Genomic DNA, 13,301 nt, shown 5'->3' with positions numbered 1-13,301 from the left:
GACATCATGGTGTATGATACCAGGATGGGTTAAGGACTACTTAAGCTAAATATCAGTTTGTCGTGTTTAATCAACCTCACTGATCGTCTGTCCATGTAACACCTGGCGTCCTGCAGTGTGAGAGTTTGAGAGGCTTTTATTTATCAATTACATTATTACGTTCCTAGCACGAACGTGCTTAGTCCGAACGGGTGAGTTGTAGGCCCCGAGGTAACAGAGCTGGCTCGTCAGAGTAGTTGACTGTTCACAGCTAGGTGTGACATGTGGTCAAGAGAATGATGCAATGAGGCACAAAGATACTCTTCTTAGAGCAGGTCAGTCAAGTAGGTTCTACTACAGCTGGAAAGATTCACGCTGATTGAGATTAGAGAAACCTCGGACGAATGCGGATAGTAAGGCTGGTACAACAGTGTCTTCATCCGCCACAAATGTTCCAAAATCGGGTGTTAGTCATCAACAAGAGCCAAAAGTGGTGAATTTAAAGCAACCTCCTTCGGTACTACAGTCTGAAGTTTCACTACACTCCCGCACAAAATCAATCAAAAGAATCGCTTCATGCGTGGACCGATGAAGCACTGCGAATTCTTTTCTAAACGTTACGCCGCTAATAACAATATCTGAAGCACACACAAGATGTGGAACCAAGGTTTCAGCGCCGACACCTAAATATAACACTCCACTCTAACCAATAAAAAATGCTTCTACCTAAACGGTTTCTAAACCTCAAACTCATAGCAGATACTGTAGCTCCGTTACCTACAAAAGCCATTGTTTTCAAGTCATATCAAGAAAGACAAGCGGGAGTGCTTCTATTCAGCTGTGTTCTTCGGTCGCAGTAAGGGCTGGGGCTGCATTCAGCCGGCGGTGAAAACGTTTCACCATGCATTCGCTCTGAGGGTGATAGGCAGTCGCTCTTATCAGCCGCATTATGCTGGCGAAAAGACCAGGTTCACATTGCCTGCCCCCAGTCAGTTGTGACTGTCTACAGCGCGCCGAAGCGATCCATCAAATTGTACAGAAAAGCGCTGACGACTGTTTTAGCTCTTGAACCGCTACTGAGCTGCCATTAACATCAGTAAATCTCTTCCCTGTGAAAGGCAAAGGTGCTTTACAGGGCTGCGCTAGAGGTCGTTTGCCAGCACATTGGTAACTCCACTCGCATGTCGGATATCTGTTGTAAACTCGGATATGTAAGGCATTTGACGTAACTAAAGGCCAGTGTTATTTCGTCTGTTTCATGTTGAGGAATGCAGTGCGTACACCAGAGTTTTGTGGTCCGAAAGCAGAAAGTTTTTTACGCCTTCCCGATAGTGCGGAAGTGGCGGACAGCAGCATAGAGTAAAGTAGTTCTCGGCCGAAAGTGCTGCAGCGCTGTTCTGTTGAGGTCAGCTTTCGTGAGAAAAAGGAGATCAGGATCCAGGTTCTGTTGCTAGTTGCTGTACACTGGGCCGGTGGCTGCGTCCGAAGCGTGACCATGATACGCTGTGATGTGCCTGTTCCTTGTTTTCTATTAGAGCGGCATTTGCCAAAGCCTCCTTCACTCGACTGAAAGTGTCGCCTGTTTCGTCACTCTAAGTGAGGTTCTTCGATGTGCTTTTTGCTGTTGATAGTAGATTGCGCACAGGGAGCGAAATTGCAGCACACTGAAGCATGAAACGGCGGTAGGAATTCACCCGTCCTAGCAGTTCTCGGAGCTGGAACATTTGTGCTGGGTTTAGGGAACACCCGCATGGCTTTTGCCTATTTAGGGGGGTGGCAAATACCGGCACTCGATATAGTATATCCTAGACAGGACAGTTTGGGCACACCAAGCTAGTATTCTGCTACTTTAACAACGATATCATGGGCAGAAAGGCACTCGAACACAGTGCGCAAGTGTTCCTCATGCTCGGATGGAGTGCTGCTAGCAACTAGGTCATCTGGGCAGATGTGACAAAAGTCTAGGCCACGTAGACGTCATCCTTGAGCAGGTGAAACTTCTTCCCGACATTTCGAAGTCCAAAAGGCATTAGAAGAAATTTGCTGAGGCGAAACGTGTTGCTCTCGCGGGTTTTGAGATGTCCTCTTGTGCCACGGGTTTCTGGTGATATTCGTAAAGTAGGTGCACATTGGAAACCATTGTATCACCATGCAGTTAGTTGTTATGTCGTTAATTTGCGGCACAGGGTAACGGTATGGGACAGTTGTCTGTTAAGCATCTGCTAATCTCTACGTGTACGACAGTCACCAGATCTAGTTTCGGGACCGATGGAGTGGAGATGGCCAAGAAAATGACGACGATCGAACAATGCGAAGCTCAAGCATATTCTTGAATGCTTGACGGGCGTACTGAAGCTTTTTTTTTTGGGGGGGGGGGGGGGGGCGTAATCGACGTGGTCGTGCATGAAAGGGAGGACCGGTTGTATTGACGTGGGGCGCATATTATGTTGGACCGCACTCTCTGCGTGTGGTTGGTGGTATGTTTTAGAAAGTTGTCCGTATGGCTACAAAACGTGTTCTTCCAGCTGGCACGATTAAAGCAAGGCTTAACGCAGGTGTCTTGTGGGTTTGCCTTGAAGTGCTGCTTGTGACACAGCATCTTGGAGCTGTTAGTTGCGCACGTCTACAAAAAGGCTAAAATGACAGAGGAACTCATCCCTGAGAATTGTAAACATTATATTTGCAAGAATTAAAATCCAACAGAATGTTCGTTTGGGGCCAATGTCTAGAGGCAGGGAGCGCTGTCCGTAAGAAGCAATCGTACAGTTGGCTGCTTCCAATGGGGATGAACGCCAACGTTCGCGGTCAGTTGAAGACGCTGGGACAGCTTTCACCTCTTCGCTTGTGCCAACTATGAAGCAAAATCAACAACCATGATTGTTAAGGAAGAACACTGATGGTCTACATTCGGTCGATGTTGCAGCATTGGTCGCCCATGGTGCTTACCTCTGGTGTTTCCCATAAAGCTGCAAGGCGCAACAGATCTGCGTGCCACGTCACTGTGCTTCCGGTGTGCTTCCTGGGCTTCCGTGCACTAATGCCTCTGCAGTTGCTGCGGCGGTGTTGAATGCTGTTTAGAAGGGCGTCAGGTGCTTGTTTGCAAGTCTGGCACGCGTGACATAATTCTAGGTATTGACTCTTTGAGAATGTTTGGCGCTACGGTCCACTGCCAATCTGGGTAACTCTGCGTTGATGTTTCTCTTCCTTCTGGACTTTTAGAGGAGCCACACGGGCGTGAAGATGTGTTCTGCGTAACAGAGGATACAAATATGCCAGCCCTGCCTATGGTGTGCGTCCCAATTTTGTGCCCCAGCCGTGCCTCCGACACCTTCGACGCTACGGTGGCATCGCTTCATTCTAACTTTGTAAAGAAATACATTCTGGTTCCTCATTGCCTACTGTCGTTGGTCAATGGCTGCTGACGGCTGTGGGCCATCAATTGTTCTTTGCAACCTGTAGCTTTGCCCGTTAATATGAAGATTGCGACGTGCAGCCAAGACGACGCTCCGTCGGTGGCTTTGGTTACTGATGCCCCTGGCGAAAGTGCTGCCACTCCAGCCCTTGAATCAAAACTGCATCGGATGATCAGCCGCTCTCTAACCAGTGAACAGCGTGGCGCTTTGGAGGCCTTACTTGTCAAGTATTCTTCCACCCTTGATTTTTGGAACCCAGCGGTTCACTGTGCTTACCCGTGACACGCACCCGGCATCGCATTGACACAGGCTACTCACACCAATTCGACAGAACCCGTATAGAGGTTCGCCAACAGAACTCCAGGTCGTCAGTGAGCAGGTTCGGAATATGCTGGAAAAGGGTGTCATTCAAGAGTCATGCAGTCTCTGGGCCGCCCTTGTAATACTGGTCAAGACGAAATATGGCACATTGCACTTTTCCGTCGACTATCGCCGCCTGAATGCTGCAACAAAGAAAGACGTGTATCCCCTTCCCAGCATCGATGACGCCATAGATTGTCTTTTCTCCGTAACACACTTTTCATCCACAGATCTGCGATCGGGATATTAGCAGATCCCTATGCCCCCTGACGACAAGGAGAAAACGGGTTTTATCACACCCGATTGCCTGTTCGAATTTAATAGAATGGGTTTCGGGCTCAGCATTGCTCCTGCACCTTTTGAAAAGATTACAGACGCGATCTTACGTGGAATAAAATACTAATATGTATGTGCTACCTCGATTATGTCATTTTTGCCGGACATTCAATGAGGGCAATGAACGGTTCGCTCTCGAAAAACGCAGGTCTAGTACTTAATTCGAAGAGGTGTCGCTTCGATGAGCTTCAGATTTTGCTACTAGGACACCACGTTGATCATGAAGGCGTCAGACCTGATTCTCAAAAGAGCGCGGCCGTTGCGTCGTTTCAAAAACCTTAGAACGTGAAGGAACTTCTAAGTTTCCTAGGACCGTGCTCATATCTTCGCCGCTTCATTCTCTGTTTCGCTAGCATCGCTAACCCGCTCACGTGCCTTCTTCACAAAGACGCTCCCTTCGAGTGGGCATCAGAGTGTGACGCTTCGCAGCTCAACGTTTTACTAATATCAGATCCGATTCTCTGGCATTTCAGCCCTTCTGCTCCAACAGAACTGCACACGGATGCCAGTGACGTTGGCTTTGGTGCTGTGTTGATTCAGCGTTACGGCGACAAGGAACATGGTATTGCTTACGCCAGTCGTTCCTTAAGCAAATCTGAACGCGATTGCACAATCACTGAGCAGGAGTGCCTCGCTGTAGTTTACGCCGTTCAGTGGTTTCGCTGTTATCTATACGGGCGACTCTTCACAATGGTTACTAATCATCATTATCTGTGCTGGCTGTCAACCTCCGTGACCCATGTGGCCGTCTTGTACAGTAGGCAATCCGTTTACAAGAGCTCGAATACACAGTTTCGTATAAGAGTGGACGCTGGAACGCTGACGCGGACTGACGCGGAATGTGATGCCGAAATTGTGATCATTACATCGCTGCCGTTTTACCTCCTTTCCTCAATACTCGTACGTTCCGCACTGAGCAGAGGAAGTACGAGAATCTTCAACCATTCTTTACCGCTGCAGGGGATCCTACAGCTTCCAGTCTATAGTGTATATTGGGCGGTCTTTTGTACAAAAAGGACTTTTCTGCCACTGGTCGCCACTACCTTCTGGTGGTGCTCCTCTGGCGTGCGCATTATGCACAACGACCCCTCTTCGGAACACCTGGGATATGCGCGGACGCTCTATAGCATCCAAGAACGTTTCTGCTGCAACGGATGCTTGAAACCACTGGAAGTATGTGGCTAGCTGTGCTCAGTGTGCGAGTCACAAACACCCTACCAGCACTCATCCTGGCATCCTGCATCCTTTGACGCCTTCAAGATCCCCTTTTGAGAAGGTCAGGGTAGACCTCTTGGGACCCTTTCACAAGTCTCATTCTTGCAACCGCTGGATCGTCATCTGCACTGATTAACGCACTCGTTACTTTGAGACGGCAGCTCTTCCATCGGCTACTGCACACCAAGTCTCCCTCTTTCTACTGCACTCTGTTATACGGCACCATGGGCCTCCCCGAGTGTTGATCAGCGACCGAGGTCGTCAGTTCACAGCTGATGTTGTAGAAGAACGTCTTTGTTTGTGCCGAACGCATTTCCGAGATCCTACCCTTTATCATCCGCAAACAAATGGGTTGACCGAGCGAACTAACCTGACGCTCACCAGCATGCTTCAATGTACGTTGCCGCCGATCACAAAGACTGGGACTTTCTGCTACCATTTTTAACATATGCATAAAATACCACCCAACAGGAAACAAGTTACAGGCCATTCTTTATCCTCTGTGCGCGGTATCCTCGACACACCCTTGACACCATCCTCCCGTTCTCCACAGACGACAATCCCAGGATTGCAGAGATTTCGAAAATTTCGGCAAAAAAAGTATAAGATAAGTGTTTCAAAACATTTTACTACATTTTAGACGTGTGGAAGTATTTCTATATGAACCTCATTATTTTAATTTAAAGTAAATTAAAATGAGGGCGCAAGATGATCAGCGCTCCTACGAAGTTTCACATATCTTCTGCTCATTGGAGTATGTAATCTTTAACAGACAATTCAAGTAGGTAAACGCCAGGAGTAATTTATTTTTCCGATGACTACATGCGCGTTGAGTTGTAATAGCTTGGTACTGCTGAATCGTAGGCACTGCGATGGGAAGTTTCTGCGAAGGTAAACTTTTCCATCTCAGGGAATTTCCACGGTATAGGTGCCGCTTTGTGAGTCGATATGGACAAAAGGTCTCTTTAAATGGAAGTGCCTAAATTTGTAGTCTTCAATCGTGTACACATCTGATCATTGTGTTAAAGGTTAATATTCTCTAATCATGCGGTCCTCTGGAGATTGGACTGAGTGTTCAAAACGTACAAGCTCAAGGCTATAGTAAACAGTAATCGAAACAATCTAGTCAACGTGATGTAAAACATGGAAAAGCAGCGCACTACTAATCGCCTCCTTCCTGATCGACGTATGCGGTGGACAGGATAGTCGCTTCCAGGATGAACAAATGTGAGCGCTGGACAGTGAAAAGTACTTTACGATATTTATTGCATCGATATCCGATACTTTCCCTCCGGAAAAAAAGTAAAGGACCTGTCGTTGCCGGTGGGCGTTTGCGCAGGTTTGCGCAAAATGCATTTTCATTCCTTGAAAACTTCTATTTTCGATGACATGTTTCGTTGCCCAGTGTGAAATTTAAGAAAAAATGTAATATGCATTGCGAAAAGAACCTATAGGAGGTAAACTGAGCAAAAAGGTCTTCGTGATTACAGGGATATAAAATCGGGCCGAAGCTGAAAAACAACCATCTACTTTACATACTGAGTTTGCCAAATATTTGGTTATCATTTCAGAAATAATAAAACTTTCTTAAAAAATACAACTCTGAGGCAACGCACTCGTCCGCATTCTAGTTAGACCATTTTTCATTTTTGCTCCGCTCAAAGTGCACCCAAGTACCTAAATTGGAATGTCTATCAAATAGCGTGCATCACCTTCCCTGAAAAAAAAACCGTCGGTGTCAGTGATCTCAAGTTTTACTTATTACAACTCGCACTCCGCTCACCTATCGCGACCTGGCCTCGAATACTTCATTAGTATCTATTTCGGGCGCTCTTAGAGAAATACTCAGTCCTATCTCTCTCGGATGTGATACATAGCGTCATGTCCTGCGGCGTCAGATTGTGAGGACACATTTTAAAAGTATTTATTTGTCGCTGTTAAACGTAAGTTTTTTAAAACAAGGGCATCATCCGGTCATGAAAACAACATGATCCGCTTTTTTATCTGCACGTGTAGGCACTTGTGATGTATATAAAACGTGGTTCGCACACTACTTCCACCATTCCGATCTGAGAAAAAAAGCAGGGGTTCTACAAACGCAGCTTCCTTTGACACGCTAAAAGGTGAGTAAAATTATACGATTGGATTGACGCTTGTTGCCACTTACAGAGCCGTTACACGGCTATTATACATTAAAGGTTGAATGAATGGTTGTATTTCAGAAAACCATTATAATTTAAAGAAAAATGTACATCTCAAATTTACGTGGCAAAGTCTTGAATTTTATTTGAGCGCGGTACATGTTCCTGATATATTGTCGTTCATATCCAAAATAGCGCTGATATTTTGATATCAGGTATTAGACACGCTGACCTAGTGTTACAGTTTTGCTACAGTTGGAGTAAAATTTGTGGCATTCGTTTATTCATTGGCGATCTATTTAAAATTATAATTTCATTTTTTTTCACAGACAAAATTTACCTGTGCGCACTTTCAAGGTACTATTGTTTCCATAAATTGAATTTCGCAAATGAAATCACTGCCACCAAAGACAAAAATATCCTGTCGGCTCATCAACATCTAGTACAAGTCGCATGACATAAACTATGTCTCTTCCCTTTAAAAATCATTTTCGCTGCGAACAGTTATTTTTATCGCCTGAGCTATGTTGTCTAAACGTTCACTATCCAGATATGCGTGATGGCAGAATCCTCAAGACGATGCATATCGTTTTGCATTATTTCGAAGAAATAAGGAGGGATTTCTTGAAGAATATCTTTTTAAATCGCCGTGGCTTTGGATGCGTTTTTTGCATAGTTGAGAAGCTTTATTACCTAGTGAGTCCCTAGAAATGCGAAATTATATAGGATTTAATTAAGGAGCAAGCCTTTTTAGGCTATTTAGGCACCTGAAGTGCCCACAAAATGTTTCGCCGTGTGTGACGTCGCTAGTGATGATCTCTAAAATTACTATAAAAGAAAGTCATTAGTCATCACGTTTATAGTCATTGTTCATATTCCGTTCGGTTCTTAAGTAACGGGAATAAATACCGATTATTGATTTCACGTGAAGACGAGAGCATCACGTGAAAGTGAAGTTGCATAAATTAGTCATGCGGCTGTGGGATGGCAAGACAACCATGCCATTAGTCCCAAAATTGTCAGAGCCCTGCAAGGAATGCGCACCAATGAACGCCACGCAACAGAAGCTACGGTGTATCGTCATATCCAACATATTCAGAAGCACTTCAACGAAAGCGCGCCAAGGGAATGAAATTGTGCGACATAAGCCCTCGCGTTGCTAGCAACAGCCATACATGTATCACGCGACGTACCTCGTAGATTAGCACTGTTCAGGCTTTCGAATTTCTGCGGTGCAGATTCTGCAGTTCTCTAGGACGCTTTTAGCAGAAACGAATGCGCACGAATCTAAGCAGATATCTAAGCAGATTCGACATCTGAATAATCAGAATATGTGCTTCCACTTCTTCATTTTAAGTAATTTCTCGCATCTTTTCACGCCGCCAACTGAAAATCTACAAGCGCGTAAGCTGAGGCAATACCACTATTGTACGGCGGGAGAAGATTGCCCTGAGACTTGCTACGTCACGGACACCCGCCTGGGTCAGTGGAATCTAAGGCACGCGTAAAGAAAATATGGCAACCCGGGTAGTAATACGCTAATTATATACTGCAGATTTGAATAATGGCACCTTCTCTATAAAATTTTAAGGAAAGTTCAAATCTTATTTTATACCCTAATTCCAAAAATCGCAACAGATACCAGCAGATGCTATACCAAAAGCGAAGACCACGGAGAGATAGGCCGGAGTACCATCCTGCTGCCGGTCAAACTTATGCAATCTGTCATGTAGCATTGTTTGAAACTAACAATTACTGGCACTCATGTACAAGGTACAATAATTTTTGTAATCAGAACGTCTAATTTCGTGACAGTCTCCATCTATAAAATCTACAGCAAACTGTATTCATAAATAATCAATTTATTACAACCCTTAGCGCGATACGAATTTAAATGAGGCTCCCGTCTGGCCTTCTACAAAAAAGTAAAAAAAACAATCGCTTGTTTACCCATAGTTTGAATTCATATACGACATCGTAGGGCCAGCCGTGGCAAGAACACGTTTAGGCGGTACATTCCTAGTAATACAATTGCAGTGTAACGTGAGATTGAAACGCACTTATATATATTGTTTTGCAAACTATTGGTCTAACATAATTGAAGACGGCGAGCAAATTGCACAAGCTAATTGTTTCCAGACACGCTCGCTCCTCAGGCGTGATTTTTTTACCAGATATGAAACTCGTAAATGGATGCTTGTAGCAATTTATGTGGAAGTCCCTGCGAAGAGTCGGTCTGATGCCAGATTCTGAAAGGCATACTATGTTTAGCGGTGTGTTTTCTTGTGTTCCAGGGAAGCCAAGCAATAAGCCCATGCAATTCTCCTACTCCTTATGCAGTAACCATTCGCTAAGCGGCAACTTGACGAAATGGCTAGTTTACACAGCGTTTACTCACCGACATTACAGTAACATTACGTCGATTTCTAAGGTACTTAAAAGAGCCAAAAAGCTTCACCTTAACGGTTTAATTAGGCGATTAATCAGCTGTGTTCCTCATTTACAAATCATTTATTCTGGTGAGGAAATTTTTAAATATAGAATGCTTAGGTATCCTGAACGGTATTATTTCTAACAATATAACGCATTTTCTAAGGAATGACTTTGTAGTATGCAGCACTGAAAAACAAAGGAAGCTACTACCTTCTTATCCTGATGCAAAATGTTCACACTGTGACAAATGTGAGCCTTATTGACCATTCATTTACATTTAGAAAACTAGCTTCATTGTGAATAGTTCAGGACAGAAATTCTAAGAGGAAAGATATCCTGCAGTAGGAGGCAGAAGAAAGTGGTGAACGAGTAGAATTGGTTGCAAGGGCCACCACAGTCTTTGAAAATCGGTGCAAACATACATTGTGAAAAGGCCTTCTTTCTTCTACAGAAATACAAGAAAATATATGCCGGCTGTGTTGTCACGCATTATTACACAGCACAGAAGCCTGAAAAATGGTTTTCCAGCCATTGAGTACCCAACGTGTGGTCAAACGGTGCGATAAAGGCACCTAAATTATCCTATACACTCAACTATAGATTATCCTAGAAATGAAAGACGTAAAAATCCACAATGTTGCACATAGAACATTTTTTTTCACAAATTACTCTTTTGGCGGCATAAAAAAGAAGAACCGAACAAGGGTAAATAGGGTACGCCTCAGGTCGCAGATAAGCCAACGTTTCGACATGTGGACTTGTCTTCCTCTGGGCGTTATATTCGTTATATTCGTTATGTTATACGTGTAGGCATGGCGGATATGAAAATAACTCGTGCAACGCATGTTAAAAGGCTTCTTCTGCAGCTTTGCAGTAGGATGTAAATAGCAGCGTGGGCTTAGATCAGTACTGCTGGAATATCATGCCGAGTTAGGAAAACAAAACATGTTCTTTACAGGCGGCCATTCGCTTATCATGTTTAATGCGAGTGAGAACAAATATGAAGCAACCAGTATCAAGTGGCATACTGCCGGAAGCCCATTCCAAAAAATAAGAAAAAGGATCAGGCTTACGCAACTGGTGAGAGGAAGTTTTGCTACACAATTCACCAATAACGCACTCCGCTGCTAATACTGTACTTCTCCAATGTGGAAAGTATCTATAGTGTAGAAGTTCACTCGCTGTGGTAAGTTTTCAAGATGCGTTTGGACGAGCTACTTGTTCCTTTCTAATTTTTTGTCTGGAAGTGAGTTTCGCCCCTTCCTCTTCATCGGCACTTTTGCGGATGTAGAAAGCGACGCTTTCAAGTGGGCTTTCCGTTCGTCTTCACTCAGCGTGGCTTCTGGACGAGTGTGCTTCGGTTTCTCCACAAGAATTTCGGGCAGCCACTGAATTGCTGCCATGCTCAAGAGGGCCATAAAGGCAGAGAACAGATTGAACGCAAACTGTGCTTGTGAACCACAAACTTTGGTGAGAAAAGTGCCTGAGAGTGCCCCCAGGCCGCCAAAGAAGAGTGCCACACTTACACCGGCACTCCTAATGTCCGTGGGGAAAACTTCCCCTGCGTAACAAAGCACTACGCTCAATGCACAGGATATCGTGGCTTTCGTTAACGCATGTACAACAGCGCTCGCCATGGTGTAGCCGACGAGCGCAACCGTAGCTTCGGCGAGGGCGCAAAAGCTAACTATGACCAACACTGTGGCGAGGATCTCCCTGATGCCATGCGTGCCGATGGCCTTGATGATGGTGGCGTATATGCCTGTTGACAAAACGACGTGCGTGATTTCCCACTCGTAACCCTTCGCCGTGTCGTTGATCGTAACACCGTAGTAGATGGCGGAAATGGAAAACCTTGCGAAAAAGACTGCTACCGCACGTCGACGCATCACGGCGGTCTGTAGGAGCCCTTCTGTCAGAAACATGCTCGCGGTTGTATCTAAGGAGTGCCGCTCTTTCCTCTTCAGCTGTTTCACAGCTTTATCGAACATCCCCTTGGCGTTGTTCATGTCTGCTCCGTTTATCTCGGCCGCTCTGAGGATGATCACCTCAGCCTTGTGCAGTTGCCACTTGGCGAGAAGCCAGGCAGGCGACTCGCACAGCTGGAAAGACCAAAGCACGAACAAGGCAGTGGGAAGGATGAGAAACCCCTGAGCAAGCATCCAACTCGGCTGCAGCAGAGAGATGACACCGATGAATGGTGGAACAATGATGCTTGCAACGGCCACGTGCAAAATAGTGAAGAGGGCACGCCGAGTGTGGCCTGTCACCTCGTAGACCAAGATGTATGTCAGGAGGTAGACGGCATTCGCGGAAGAGACTGCCACGATTCGTGTCAGGACGAAGAAGGCATACTCTGACGGAATGCTTCCGCCAAGGGTCGCGAGTAGCATAGAGACGGCGCAGGCTATGGTGACGGGTCTGCGGCCGATGTGGTCAGAAGCGAATCCTGCCACAGGCGCTAGTAGAGCGTACCCCAAGATGGGAAGAAGGGCGCACACTTCATAGAGAAACTGGCGCTCGCAAACAAGGTCGAACTGACTCACGATACTGTCCATCTTGTCGGCAATGTCGTAGTTCCACTTGTGGCATTCAGCCACAGAGTTGTTCATGCCTGTGCCAATCTGCGATCAGCGAGAGAGAAATCGAGTGGCGCGAGTCAAACAGAGATCTTTTCACTATTATCGGGTTTTACTTTCTCGAAGTTGGCTCATGCATTAGCTAAGCGTACATGACATTTATGCTAGATGTTTTAGGCACCTCTAGCAAATTTGTGAGCATTAAACTGATGAACTAAAACCAGCGATAGGTTGACATTAAGCTACAAACATTAGTTTCACCAATGCGCATCTAGACACATAACTGCGAAAACAGAGCCGTGAGCTGGACTTGGTACGGCTGTTGTCAAGTGAATGTTCTACGCAGCAGCTTATGCGTCCGAAATCGCCCCCTTTTTGAAGAATTTTGAAGGATTGATTATGACAGACCAGGCAGAGGTATGTGGCTTTATGCACTCTTCTGTCTGAACGAAACATTTCTGCATTTTTGCTTTCTCACACCGGAGCATGGTATCAACACAATCTTCATCAAGAACTTTGTTTTTACGCTCTTGGCTAAGTGTGCCGCCGTGCCGCCGAATCAGCATGGGACCTAGCCGGAGCTGCCTTTGAATAGCCGACCGAAGAATTTCACTTTATTGGGCACGTTAGACAAGGCAGATCAGGCAGAGGCAAGAGGCTTAATGCATTCTACTCCTGTTTGACCCAGGTAGGTGACTACTACTTTACAATAAAAATTGACTGTCATGATTTAGTGGTTCTTTGTTGCCCGCTCAATGTTTTATAATAGGATGCGATGTGTACCTAGTATGTCAGTTGCAGTTATGTGCAGATATCAAACTGAATACCGGCCCTGAAAGCGACTC

At 45.4% G+C, this 13,301-nt stretch overlaps 1 protein-coding gene across 1 annotated transcript; it reads right to left on the bottom strand.

Moving 5' to 3' along the window:
- Window positions 1-11,091: 11,091 nt before the first annotated feature.
- Window positions 11,092-12,489, bottom strand: LOC146195402 (organic cation transporter protein-like). The gene has a single exon (XM_084596790.1). The coding sequence runs from the start codon at window positions 12,487-12,489 to the stop codon at window positions 11,092-11,094; it is 1,398 nt and encodes a 465-aa protein (XP_084452916.1).
- Window positions 12,490-13,301: the final 812 nt, after the last annotated feature.

Source organism: Amblyomma maculatum, chromosome 3 (genome assembly GCF_055883805.1).
Source record: "Amblyomma maculatum isolate TAMU_Amacu chromosome 3, ASM5588380v1, whole genome shotgun sequence".
NCBI lineage: Eukaryota > Metazoa > Arthropoda > Arachnida > Ixodida > Ixodidae > Amblyomma > Amblyomma maculatum.
This window is presented reverse-complemented; position numbering and strand designations above follow the sequence as displayed.

What these genes read in the sequence shown, in the direction of transcription:
- LOC146195402 (XM_084596790.1), bottom strand. Translation starts at nt 12,489, where the DNA reads ATGAACAACTCTGTGGCTGAATGCCACAAGTGGAACTACGACATTGCC.